Consider the following 13,330-nt stretch of genomic DNA (forward strand, 5'->3'; position numbering starts at 1 on the left):
AGTATTAAATCGACATGGTCAATAAGTCTAGTAGTGTGGTAAGGAATTATGTTCAACATGTGATCAATTTAAAATAACATAATATCCTTATCAGTCCTCAATTTCACTGATACCGTGATGCTTAATAAATAAGCCAGTGAAATTAAACATACACCACTTAAAATAAGTAAGTGTCACTAAACTTGCTTAAATAATTAAGCCAACAACATATCATTGTCAATAAGCAAATAAATTTAATAGACAATGATCACAACAATATGAACCACATGCTTTCAATTCAATCATTCTCGAGAACATAACAAAACATAATTGAAAACATATCCATTCAATAATAAAAAATATTGAAACATAAAATGTAGTTCATAACTTTATTCAGAAAATTATAAATAATAATTTCTAAAAACAAACAGAAAACAAAACTCCCACTAACCCAAAAGATCAAAAGATTCTAAAATGCCCATATTAACAACATGTTTATTAAACAGCACGGCACTTAACCCTTTGGTTAGAGGATCAGCTAACATCGACTCGGTCTTGCAATTTTCAATGACAATGTCTCCTTTCTTGACCAAGTCTGTGACAGTGAGATACTTTATTTCCATATGTTTAGAAGCACTACTAATCTTGTTATTCTTTGAAAAGAAAACAGCAGCATTATTATCACAATAGATTAGCATAGGTGTGGAAATAGAATCAACCACTCGTATCTCCGAAATAAAATTCTTCACCACAAAGCTTGCAAAGATGCCCCATAACATGCAACAAACTCGGCATACATAGTAGATGATGTGATCAAAGTACGTTTAACACTCTTCCAAGAAATAGCGACCTGCCAAGGTGAAAATATAGCCGAAGTTGACTTTAAATCATCTACACAACCACCAAAATACGAATGCGAATAACCAACAACTCGAAGATTGTCAACATGCTTATACACAAGCATAAAACTCTTCGTTCTTTGCAAATATCTCAAAACTTTCTTGGCTGCAACCCAATGATCAAGGCCAGGATCAGATAAATATCTCCCAAGAACATTTACTACGAAAGCTATGTCAGGTCGAGTGCAAACATGAGCATACATCAAACTCCCTACTACACTTGCATAAGGGATGTTCTTCATTGCTCCTCTTTCCAAGTCGTTCTTAGGACATTCTTGCTTAGTGAACTTGTCCCCTTTCGGAATAGGAACGAACCGGCTTTACATAAATCCATGTTGAACCTTTTGAGCACACGATTAATGTAAGCTTCTTGAGATAAGCCAAGAACTTTTCGATTCCTGTCACGATGGATCTCAATCCCCAAAACATAGGATGCCTCTCCAAGATCTTTCATATCAAAATTGTAAGACAGAAAAGTTGTGGTCTCATTTAGTAGTGACAAATCACCGCCGGCAAGTAAAATGTCATCTACATAAAGAACAAGAAAAATATAACGACTCCCACTGATCTTCATATAAATACACTGATCAAACTTGTTCTCTACGAAACCAAACGATGTCACAACCTTGTCAAACTTCAAGTACCACTGGCGAGATGCCTGTTTGAGACCATAAATGGATCGTTTCAACTTGCAAACCAAGTGCTCTTTTCCATTCTCCTTGTAGCCTTCAGGTTGAGACATATAGACTTCCTCATTCAATTCTCCATTCAGAAAAGCAGTTTTAACATCCATTTGATGCAACTCTAAATCAAAATGCGCAACTAAGGCCATAATAATTACGAATGAATCTTTAGTGGAAACAGTGAGAAAGTTTCGGTGTAATCAATACCTTCTCTTTGAGTAAAGCCTTTAGCCACTAAACGCGCTTTAAACCTTTCAATCATCCCTTTTTATCCCTTTTAGCCTTTAAAATCCACTTACAACCTATTGGTTTAAAACCATCAGGTAATAAAACTAGCTCCCATACACCATTTTTCTTCATGGAGTCGATCTCATCATCCGTAGGTGCTAACCATTTTGAAGATTGTGGACTATTAAGTGCTTCACTAAAAGTGACAGGATCCACAAAATGATCAATATCATATTCTCCTTCTCCAAGATAAACAAAATTATCATGACACTTTGTTGACTTCTTTTGTCTCTGAGATCTTCTTAGAGGAGGTACTTCTGGAATAACTTCTCTTTGTTGATCATTGTTTTGAATAACTTCTTCCACAACTGGAATTTCTTCAATAACAGGATTCTCATTAACAATAGGAGCTTCATCATTAATAGGCCCTTCATCAATAATAGGGCCTTCATCATCTTCGATATCGGGAGCAATGTATTCATCAACAATGGGAGCATTACCAACTGGAGTAGGATGGAGACTACTATTATCATCTCTTGAAAATGACATAGGAATACAAATTCCTTTAGAGGACTCCCCATTTCAAGAGATGTTGAAGGAATTTTTTCAACAACATCAAATTCCGAAATTTAGCGATGCGAGATTCAACAATTCGCGTACCACGAGTGGGACGGTAAAAGCGATAGCCTTTTGAGCGCATTGGATAACCAATGAAATAACGGCGATTTGTTCTCGGATCTAACTTTTTCAAATTAGGATCATAAATCTTTACTTCAATTTGGACAACCCCATACTCGAAGATGATTAAGACTAGGCTTCCGCCAGTCCATAACTCAAAAGGGGTCTTTGGAGCATTTGCGGGAACACGATTTAAAATATAAGTTGCGGTCATAAGTGCTTCACCCCATAAAAACTGCGGAAGATTTGTTCTACTCATCATACTTCTAACCATATCCATGAGAGTGCGATTTCTCCTTTCGGCAACGCCATTTTGCTCGTGTGAACCGGGCATAGTGTATTGAGCAACTATACCATTTTCTTGTAAGTACTCCGCAAAAAGCCCCATGTGTTGTCAGATTACGTATAACGACCATAATATTCTCCTCCACGATCGGAATGAACAACTTTGATGACTCTTCCTAATTGTTTCTCAACCTCATTTCGAAAAATTTTGAGTTTATCAAGGGCGTCAGATTTTTCTTTAATTAAATAGGTGAATCCATAACGAGAAAAATCATCAATAAAAGTGATAAAATACTTATTTACGCACAACGTGGTGGAATAAGGACCATCGATGTCCGTGTGGATAATTTCCAATAAAGATTGTTGCGGTTTGCGGTCTTCTTTCTTGTTTTAGTCAATTTTCCACGAGTACAATCAACACAAGTATCCCAATCGAAGCATCAAGAGGAGGAAGTATTTCAGCATTTAATTAAACGATCAACCCTTTCTCCGGAAATATGACCCAATCTTTTGTGCCATAACAATAAGGATGTTTCCTTAATATGAGGTCTTTTACCCACGAATTCACAACATTAAAAGAGGAATCTAAAGGAGCCAATGACAACTTGTAAAGACCATCGAATAAAAGCAATTTCCAATAATTCGAGAGTCAAGCATAATGTCAACATTATCATTTGCAAAATGAAAAGAATATCCTTGTTTAACCAAAAGCGGAAGCGAAACTAAATTCCTTTTAAAAGTAGGAACATAAAAAGTATTGTTCGAATAATCTTATCACGAGGCCGTAATTCAAGAATAAATGTTCCAACATAGATAACGCCAACTCCAACATCATTGCCCACTTTAAGCTTGGACTCCCTCTCACTTGGCTTCCCGAGATCCCTTAGCCCCTGTAAGGAAGCGAAACATGAACGGTAGCACCACCGTCTAACCACCAAGAATCAATAGGAACATCAACTAGATTAGATTCAAAACAAACACATGCTAATGGATTACACGATTGTGCTTGCTTCTTTTCTAACCAAGTCTTAAATTTGTGACGATCAGTTCTCCGATGCCCCAATTTTTCACAAAAGTAACACTTCACATTAGAGTATTTGGACTTTCCATTGTTATTCTTCTGTTTATTCTTATGCTCCTTACCATTACCATTATGTTTTGTAGCACCATCATTTTTATTCTTGAATTTTCCTTTTCCTTTGTTGGGCTTGAGGTGAGAAACATAGTTAGCAGATTCATTCTTCTCCCTTTTAAGCTTGCTTTCTTCAGCTACACACTGAGAAATTAGGTCGCCGCGATAGTCCATGTTTGATTGTAAGTGTTGTAGGTTTTGTCTTGATAAAAATTTGAAAGAGGCGGGGAAGAGCATGAAGAGCTCGATGAATAATGAAAGAGTCGGGAAGAGGAATATTATGATCTTTCAACTTGGGTGAACATTCACCAATTTCAGAATAAAATCTCGCACTCCTTTTAATTCATCATACTTAATGGTTGTCATTTCATCCATAAGATGTCCAGCTTCAGCGTTTTCTCCAGTGTCGTATAATTTTTCTACAGCATTGAAAAACTCTTTGGCATTTGTAGTGTCTGGCAAACCACTCAATAGATGTTCAGGAATGGATCTTTTCATAGTAAGAAGACTTAGTCGACTTGACTTTTCCCATTGTGCATGATGAGTTCTCTCGGCGGTACATCTTTGGAGTCGATAAGATCGGCGGAGTTTTTCTTCTCGTAGGCACAAGTCCATATCCATTATGCCTAAAGTAAATTCCACATCTCGTTTCCATGTCTTGTAGTTGGAAGCATTCAAAATATGGATGGAAGCATTATTGTTGTTCACAGAAAAGGAGACTGAAAAATTCAAAAATTAAAACTTGAATAAGCAATATGAGCAATGTATTAGAAAATATTGTAGAATCAACTGGTCATTATAAACTCCCCTTTGGGGTGAGAATATAACACACACATGATCTACCTTCATGAAGTTAACAACAAAGAAAAAATACATATTATTTAAGAATTTTATTACCTTTGGGCAAATAAATTTCTTAAAAATATGTATTAATTCAAGCAAAAAAAAATAATAATAAATTTATATATTTAAATTATTACCTTTGGGCAAATAATTAAAATATATACATTTAATATTAACTCACTTCATGGAATGTGAACTAATATATGTAAATACTACCTTTGGGCAAGTAATTACACATATAGTCAACCAAAAATATAATATTTTCTTCAACATGTGAAATTTGGTGATAAAACAATCATTGAAAATTAATAATTTTCAACCAAATTTCCAAAAGAGATATATAATTGCTTTTATTATATTGATAATAAAAAAATAAAGTGTCCACCATAACACATTATTTTTATATCAAATAATCAAGTTTTATAACTTTAGAACAACAATTAATGGAAAAATGTGAAATAAAGAATATTGGTGGAGATTACATAGTCAAGATAAATTAAACAAGAGAGTGACTATGTCATATGGAACGAGAAGAAACTCAAAAAATTTTCTATGATTGACAAATTTCGAAAAATTATCAAAAAATATTTTTAATAATTTTTAACTACATAATTATTATTAAAATAATAATAATTATTAAACGGAGTCAAAAAATTAATTAAAAATCATAGAAAAATCAGAAATTTAATTCTAAGCACGCTGGAAAAAAAAAATCGTCGAAAAACGACACACGACGGTGCCGCACGCGCCCCCACGCGCGGGCTGTGCGAGTGGGCATCGCTGGCTGGACTTCATCTTCTTCCTCCAGCCGGTCCAGCAATTCGGGTCACGTGACCCGGTTCGGCGATCGGGTGCAGAATCGTTTTCCGGCCAAAAATTCGTCGAAAAGTGGGGATTTTGGATGGGTTTCGATCGGGAATCAATTTCTAGTTGATTTACACTATTAATTTCGTGTATTAAAAAATAAATTGGTAGATCAATGGCTAAAATCATATACAATAGGCAATCTGATACCACATGTTATATAAATTAACAATTAACCCAAGATCTATTTGTATATAACATAGAACACAATAGTAGTATATGATAATTGAGTATGTGTACCTGATTGATCCATAGCAATTATCTCTGTTTGATCCACGACGATTCTCCAATTTGATAGTGCAATACTATCAACTAAGTCTTCCTCCACTAGATCTCTAAATCGAAGCGAGTTTATTTTCTGCGATTATCAAAAGGTATACAATTGTGATGAGACAATATGTATTTATAGAGTTAGTGAGGGGACTTAGCTACAAAACCCTAGTTGGCCGGGCACCGCTCATCAAAGGCTTCAGTCAACTAGAAAAGCCCACACTTCTGCTTCACCTAGACTTTACTCACAGATGCTAAGCCCATTAACAATTGATCACCAACAACATGGGCTAACTCAGCAAAGAACTATCCAATCAACCCAAGTTTTAATAAAACCAATAAAATTTAATGTAAGCCCAAATAAAAGTCTAACACTCTTTACTTGAGCAAAAATCATTTCATGAAAGAACTAAACACATAGATGTGACTACACTTTATTAGAGACATCATTGTAGAAGGCAAGTTCAAACTCCATAAAGTCTCCACTGAAGAAAACCCATCTAACATGCTCACCAAAGTTTTTCCAACTGTAAAGTTCAGACACTGTCTTGAGTTGTTACAGGTCAATTACTTTTGAGAGTGTGTTTATTGTTTAACTTTAATTGTATTAACAATCAAGGTGGAGAATGTTAGTCTATGCCTAGGTGTCATTTAATATGGTTAATCATCAAGTTAGTTTTCAAGTAGTTAAGTTAGTTACTCTAAATAACTAACTCTTGTAAATAGTTTGTTGGATCTAGTCTATGGCATATAATAGATAAGTTCTCATTTATTTTGATCTCTCACTTTGAAATGCAATTATTCTCATTCTAATAGAAACAAACAGAGAAATTCAGCGATATACCATTAATGTCCTTGTGTGTTTGAAGTTTGAAAGTGTTATATGATCATTGACTTATGAATTGGCAAATTGAATTTGTTGTAAACTCTACAAATGGTGATCTTAAAAATGACGACAACGATTAAACTATTGTTATGGATACTGATGATCTCGAGGATGAAGGCAATCATAAATAGTGATCTTAAAAATAAAGGCGACAATCAAACTAGTGTTAAGGATACGGATGATCTCGAGGATGAAGACAATCATAAATACTGATCTTAAAAATGAATGCGACGATCAAACTAGTGTTAAGGATACTGATGATCTCGAGGATGAAAATCATAAATAGTGATCTTAAAAATGAAGGCGACGATCAAACTAGTGTTAAGGATATAGCGATATTCACATTTAGCTTTAATGGCCCTACATTTGAAACTTAAGTGATTTTGGTGGTAGAGGGAGCTTCACAACTTGGAAGTATGATTCATGAAAGTTAAGTATACACTCAACCTTCATAGTATTAATCTACCCAAAGCAAGAGCACGGAAACATCTCTAAAATGAGTTCCATGTAAATTTGTGAGTGAGGCTTATCTAAATTTTTTTATGAACAAGAATTTGTATTATTTTTTTTGTTAAACAAGAATTTGTATCTAACTTTATTTATTAATATATTTTTTTTTAGTTTAAGCTAATTCATTTATTAAAGTATGAAATATCTTACACACATGGCCATGTCAAACGAGTCCAAAAAGAATGAATAATTGTTTTCTTAGTTTGATTTTAATGAATATTGGCCTAATATGAGATGACAATTTTATTTTCTTTTTGAAGAACAATATGAGATGACATTTACGATTTATCCCTTCCCAAAAACACAAATAAAAAAAGTAATAATTAATTATCAACTTAGTATTCCGGTTTATCATGAATAGCATTTACGATAGAGACAGTTTTCCAACACTTTAAATATTCTTTTATTTTATCGATTTACTTTATTAAATCTAGCTAGCATCTTAATTTTTTTTTAATCAAATCCACAGTTCTTTACAAATAATATAATATAAACTATAAGCAAAAAAGAGAATAAAAGTACAATAATTTAATTTTTTGGGCACACTCAAAACACTCAAATGACATAAAACAATCACGGTTACGCATGGAAACAATAAATAGAAGCATATAATATATATCAAAGCGGTAAAAAATAAAATAGACAGGATTACATGATTTTACAATTCACATGCAACTGAGTAGTAAATATGCAAAGTACAAATACAAATTTACACACGAAATTCCTTAATAAAAAAAATTTGTAAAAAATATTATATTAAAAATATAAAATAGAATACTAAATGGGTCCTTCTCGTCGAGACGAAGAGTGTGATCCCCGTCTACACCCCGTTTAACATTCAGGGATAAATGTTAATTTTCATTCCCGTCCCGTTTAGCATTCAGGGACAAAAAATAATTCTTGTTTCGCGAAATCCCTACCTCATTGGGGGTGGATTCCCGTGGGGCCATGGAAATGTGCAACCCTACCCGAAACTCACTAAAAAAATACATCTCTCTGAAAAGGTTAGGCAATACAAATGTTGTTTCTGGTTTCTCATTCACATGCTTATGCTCTCTTTGATTTTCCCTTCACATGCTTATTCTCTTCATATGTAATTAATGAAAGGGAGCAGCTATTGTATTTGTACAGCTTGATTGTCTAATATGGCAAATAATAAATGGCAAAAATCTTTTCATTACTGAACCATATGTTTGCAACTACTGCAAACTTTGATTTTGAGCCATTATATTAAAATTTCGTAAAATATTATTAAGGAGGGTAGAATAGTCATTTAATAATAAGCTGGCATTACATAACAACCTGAACGAGCAAAACGTGACATAACTACAAAGAGAGAGAGAGAAATGGAGTATTAATTTCAAAAAATATATAAAATTAACCTAAGTTTATTAAAAAATCAAATTGATATTTTCTGTTGAGATGATATTTTTTTTTAAAAAAAAAATAGAATCATAAACCGTTACTTTTTTTTTTTAAAAAAAAAATCGTAAATAGATAATTACGAACTGAGTCATTTAATAATTAGATAATTGGTAATTTATTTTTTAAAAAATACCTCTATATATCATTAATCCATGTCACTTTAATTAAATTTGGTATATCAGTGCTATTATAAATAGAGAGGCCTTCTCTTTTTGCTTCTCACTCTTCCACCAAACACTCTCTCTCTCTCTCTCTCTCACACGCTTTTTCTCTCTCAAAACCTCGATCGAAGATGGTGAGTGCCGAAGCTGCTCGGAATGTCGTCGGTATCATCGGTCAGTACTATATATACTGTTACTATTACATATATGTATATCTGTATTGTGTATATATACTCATGTATAGTGATCGAGAACACTAATGGCGTTATACATATGTACATATATTTCTCAGTGACTGTGTACTGTTTAACTGTGGAATATATAATCTTAAATCTACAGATTAAATTATAGAGTAATTAATATATATGTATGTTTTTATATAAATATATTTATTACCTCCTTATTATGTGATTTCTTCTTCTATCTGGTATTTGCTAATCATGTATATACATGAATATTTTCTTGTTAATTATCTTTGTTTTATTGACGAATGATTTTTTTTGTTTGTTTGATCTGTGTGCAGGGAATGTTATCTCCTTCGGCCTGTTTCTTTCCCCAGTGTAATTCTCTCCCTCTAGATTTGCTTCGCTTTCTCTCTCTTTTTTCCAATTTAAATTTAAATTTTGTTATTTTTTCATATAAAAAAAGAATATAATTGTTCTCATGATCAGATCGCTAAATGAATTCAATATAAATTATTTTGTTGTATGCTGTTATTTATGTTAATTAAATTGAATTATTTTGTAAAAAAAAAATTGAATTACGAAAAGTGCATACGCTTTTGCATTAACACTGTTTGTTAAGAAGGAAAAGAAAAGAAATTTGGAGGAAAACAAGTTGGTAAACTAGGAGAGAAAATTTTCCTCTGTCAACATGACTATTTTGTTTATAGAATTTTAATTTTATTAATTATTTGTAAGGATAATATAGTAAATTTATATGTATTTATTTGTTTGGGTGGAAAATTTTTGGTGGGCCTATCCTATTGTTTCTCTTCACGTTTCTGTTCTAATTTTTCTTTCCTTCTATTTTTCCACCACACCAAACACACGCTAAATTAGAGCCCACGCTGATTGCATCACGTTAAGAGCTCCGCACACACAACACTCACACCAAACCTTAATTCAATACATAATCACAATAATGGTTTTATTTATAATTTTCCATCTTTTTGCTTTTTTTTTTTTTACATTTTTGGGAATATCAATTTCCTCAAACTCACACACCACTTGGCCTGTCATTCATTTTACATGACTACAAATAATAATAATAAAAAAAAAGAGAATATATATTGTTTATTATCGTATAATATATGTATTGTTACATCACGGGATTTACTTATAATTGTCTTTTACTAAATATATAAAAATGAATTAATTATATGTGATATATATGTGGGGATAATATGTATATGCAGCCCAACGTTTTGGCGAATCATCAAGAATAAGGCGGTGGAGGAATTCAAGCCAGATCCTTATCTAGCAACAGTGCTTAATTGTGCGTTATGGGTGTTCTATGGGATGCCCTTTATTCACCCTGACAGCCTTCTTGTCGTCACTATCAACTCAGTTGGCCTTGTTCTTGAACTCATTTACCTCACCATTTTTTTCATTTATGCTACTAATCAAGGACGTGTAAGTATTATCAAACATATTTATGTATATATACAATATACATGCCATGTGTATTATTATACATGTACTAATAATGGATTATTGGAATTCTTTTAATATTATTTCAGAAGAAGGTGGTGACATGGCTATTTATTGAAGTTGTCTTCTTCGGCGCTGTTGTTGCCATAGGACTCTTGGCTTTCCATGGCACTACAAGAAGGTCTCTCTTTGTTGGGATTCTTTGTGATATTTTCAACATCATAATGTACACTTCTCCACTCACTATCATGGTAACAAACACCCCCTTTTCACTCTCTCTCTCTCTCTCTCTCTCTCTCTCTCTCTCTCTCTCTCTCTCTCTCTCTCTCTCTCTCTCTCTCTCTCTCTCTCTCTCTCTCTCTCTCTTCATACATATATATTGATTAATTAATGAAAATATAACTGATTGAATTACAACAGTCAAAAGTTATAAAAACAAAGAGCGTGGAGTACATGCCCTTTTACCTATCTTTGACCAATTTCCTCAACGGTTCCTGCTGGACTGCTTATGCCCTCATCAAGTTCGATATCTATGTCCTGGTATGTAATCATTAATAATTATCTCAACAATGAATTATATTAATTTTTTACTCTATTAAATATGGATATATATGTATATAATATGCAGGTAAGCAATGGGCTGGGTGCAATTTCTGGTGCTGCTCAACTCATCTTGTACGGATGCTACTATGGTACAACTCCTAAGAAGGGGAAACAGGGCATTGATGCTCCAACCAAGCCTGCTGCTGAAGTACAGCTCTCAGCCGCAGACAGAGTTTGATTTCATTAACTCAACCCCTTTTGGGCGTTTTAGATATTTAGGCACATAATAGTTCTGTTTTTCTTTTTTAGTTTTTGAATATTTTTCGGTATTTGATTGTAGATAGAGAGCTCATAGCAATCTCTATGTACAAATATGCTTTTTTAGGTCCTTATTTCGACTCAATATTGTTACTCCTTTTTCTTTTGATAATATGATTTTAGTTTAGTTGAGTTTATTCTATTTCTTTTCTTCGTTTCATAATCAAATGTCATATATACGTACAATTATATTTGATGTACCGTGTTTAATTCTATAAAGTGGACTAATATATTAATACCAATTTGTTTAACTCGATGACTAAATGCACCACTAAGTAGATAATCGGTTGAAAATGTTCAATTAGCAATACAAGAATCAACTCAAATATAGAGAAAGAGAGAGAATGAATGGCAAGAAATGGATATTTTATCTAGGGGTGCAATGTGGGTCAGACACACAAGGCACGATTCGAAAATTTCACAAAATAAATGGGTTTGGATCATTTTTGTTTTCACAGGGAAATTATATTTTTTTTAGTTAAATAAAACATAAACATATCAAATTATTCATTAATTAATATGTCATAACATTTTAATGAATTGAAGTACGATTTTTAATATAAACGAGTTAAACAATCAGATTAACTCGTCTATAAACTGTATAAGTTTTAATTTTTGACACAATTAATAAATGGGTTAGATTTCAATTTGATATTTACTTATAATACTTAAGTAATTTACAATTGATTAAAACTAATTACCGCCTCTAATTTCATCATTTATAATTTAAGTAGTCAATGAAGAAATAAGTCAAATTCCCATAATTACATTTTCCTTAATTGTACTTTTTTCTTTCACTTTCTAATTCTACATATCCATCATTTTTACTGTCCCCACTTATTACTTTTTTTTTCTATAATCAATCAATTGCTGATAATAGTAATCTCTCAATTCAAACTTTTCCACACCATTTTTGTTTTCTTCATGATCATTTTTTCTTTCCCTCCCTCTTTGAGCAACAATATCATCATTTTCGAATTCAAGCCAAAATATTAGCTTCTCATTATCTTGTAGATATTACCAACTGGATTAAGGTCCTAATCAAAGGTGGAAGGCGTGGAGATTTAATTCGACAGTGATATCTAATCAGAGGTGACAATGATTAAGTTAAGAAATTAATTGATTGTTACCACCAACAATGGTGGCTAAGATGGTTTTGTTGTGGGTAGTGTTGGGAATTTGGCGGTGAAGAAACGAACTATAATTTTGGTTGGGAAGAAATTTAAAGAGACACTTGTTGGAATCATATAATATATATTGGACATAAGAACATAGGTTTTGTCCCTATGAATCATAAGTTTGATAGATAATTAAATAGATAAATGTATAATAATAGTTAATATTTAGGGTGCTATCAGATTATTTAATATTTATTTTATAATAATATTTTAAAAATAAATATTAATTTAAGAAATTAATTAAAGTTTTTATCACCAAAACTTAAGAATTTTAGAGATGTCGTCTCAATTAAAAGAGAATCTTATTTGTGGAAAAATATCCTTTGGGGTAAAGAATTTTTTGATTTTGGGGCTATTTAGCGGGTTGGTAATGGTAAAATAATTTTCATATTTAAAAATAAGTGGGTTCCATCGATAAGGTTTTCTTTGCTCTCTATCGGGGTCATTTAGTGAGGCAGTTATTGTGTCAAAACTTTGTCATGCTACATGCGGTTGGAATTTAACCTAGAATTGTTAATGTAGTGGCTGATTCTCTTGCTAATTTTACATTGAAAACTACTTCTAATATTAATTATTTGGTGGCCCGACTATCCATTTTGTAGTCAAATTCTATGTTAGCTGATGTCAATTATCAATGAATCTGTTAACTCTCGTCCTCTTGAGTTTTTTTTGCTTAACTTAAATATTCTTTAAAAACTAAAGTGAAAACAAGAGGTTCAGAAGATAAAAAAAAAAAAAAAAAAAGAATGATTGCTCTTAAGTGGTGTTTCTTGAGACTATTTTTTTCAAAAAATAA

At 32.4% G+C, this 13,330-nt stretch overlaps 1 protein-coding gene across 1 annotated transcript; it reads left to right on the top strand.

The window, feature by feature from the left end:
* Nucleotides 1-8,855: 8,855 nt before the first annotated feature.
* Nucleotides 8,856-11,498, top strand: LOC115698891 (bidirectional sugar transporter SWEET6b). The gene is made up of 6 exons (XM_030626094.2): nucleotides 8,856-9,017; nucleotides 9,367-9,403; nucleotides 10,261-10,477; nucleotides 10,585-10,746; nucleotides 10,916-11,035; nucleotides 11,124-11,498. The coding sequence occupies exons 1-6, from the start codon at nucleotides 8,975-8,977 to the stop codon at nucleotides 11,274-11,276; spliced, it is 732 nt and encodes a 243-aa protein (XP_030481954.1). The 5' UTR covers nucleotides 8,856-8,974; the 3' UTR covers nucleotides 11,277-11,498.
* Nucleotides 11,499-13,330: the final 1,832 nt, after the last annotated feature.

The sequence above is a fragment of the Cannabis sativa genome, chromosome 8, assembly GCF_029168945.1.
Source record: "Cannabis sativa cultivar Pink pepper isolate KNU-18-1 chromosome 8, ASM2916894v1, whole genome shotgun sequence".
In the NCBI taxonomy this organism is placed as follows: domain Eukaryota; kingdom Viridiplantae; phylum Streptophyta; class Magnoliopsida; order Rosales; family Cannabaceae; genus Cannabis; species Cannabis sativa.

What these genes read in the sequence shown, in the direction of transcription:
- LOC115698891 (XM_030626094.2), top strand. Translation starts at nt 8,975, where the DNA reads ATGGTGAGTGCCGAAGCTGCTCGGAATGTCGTCGGTATCATCG. An exon ending in GAATGTCGTCGGTATCATCG is followed by an intron (nt 9,018 to 9,366) that starts GTCAGTACTATA and finishes ATCTGTGTGCAG; the next exon opens with GGAATGTTATCTCCTTCGGC. An exon ending in GGCCTGTTTCTTTCCCCAGT is followed by an intron (nt 9,404 to 10,260) that starts GTAATTCTCTCC and finishes ATGTATATGCAG; the next exon opens with CCCAACGTTTTGGCGAATCA.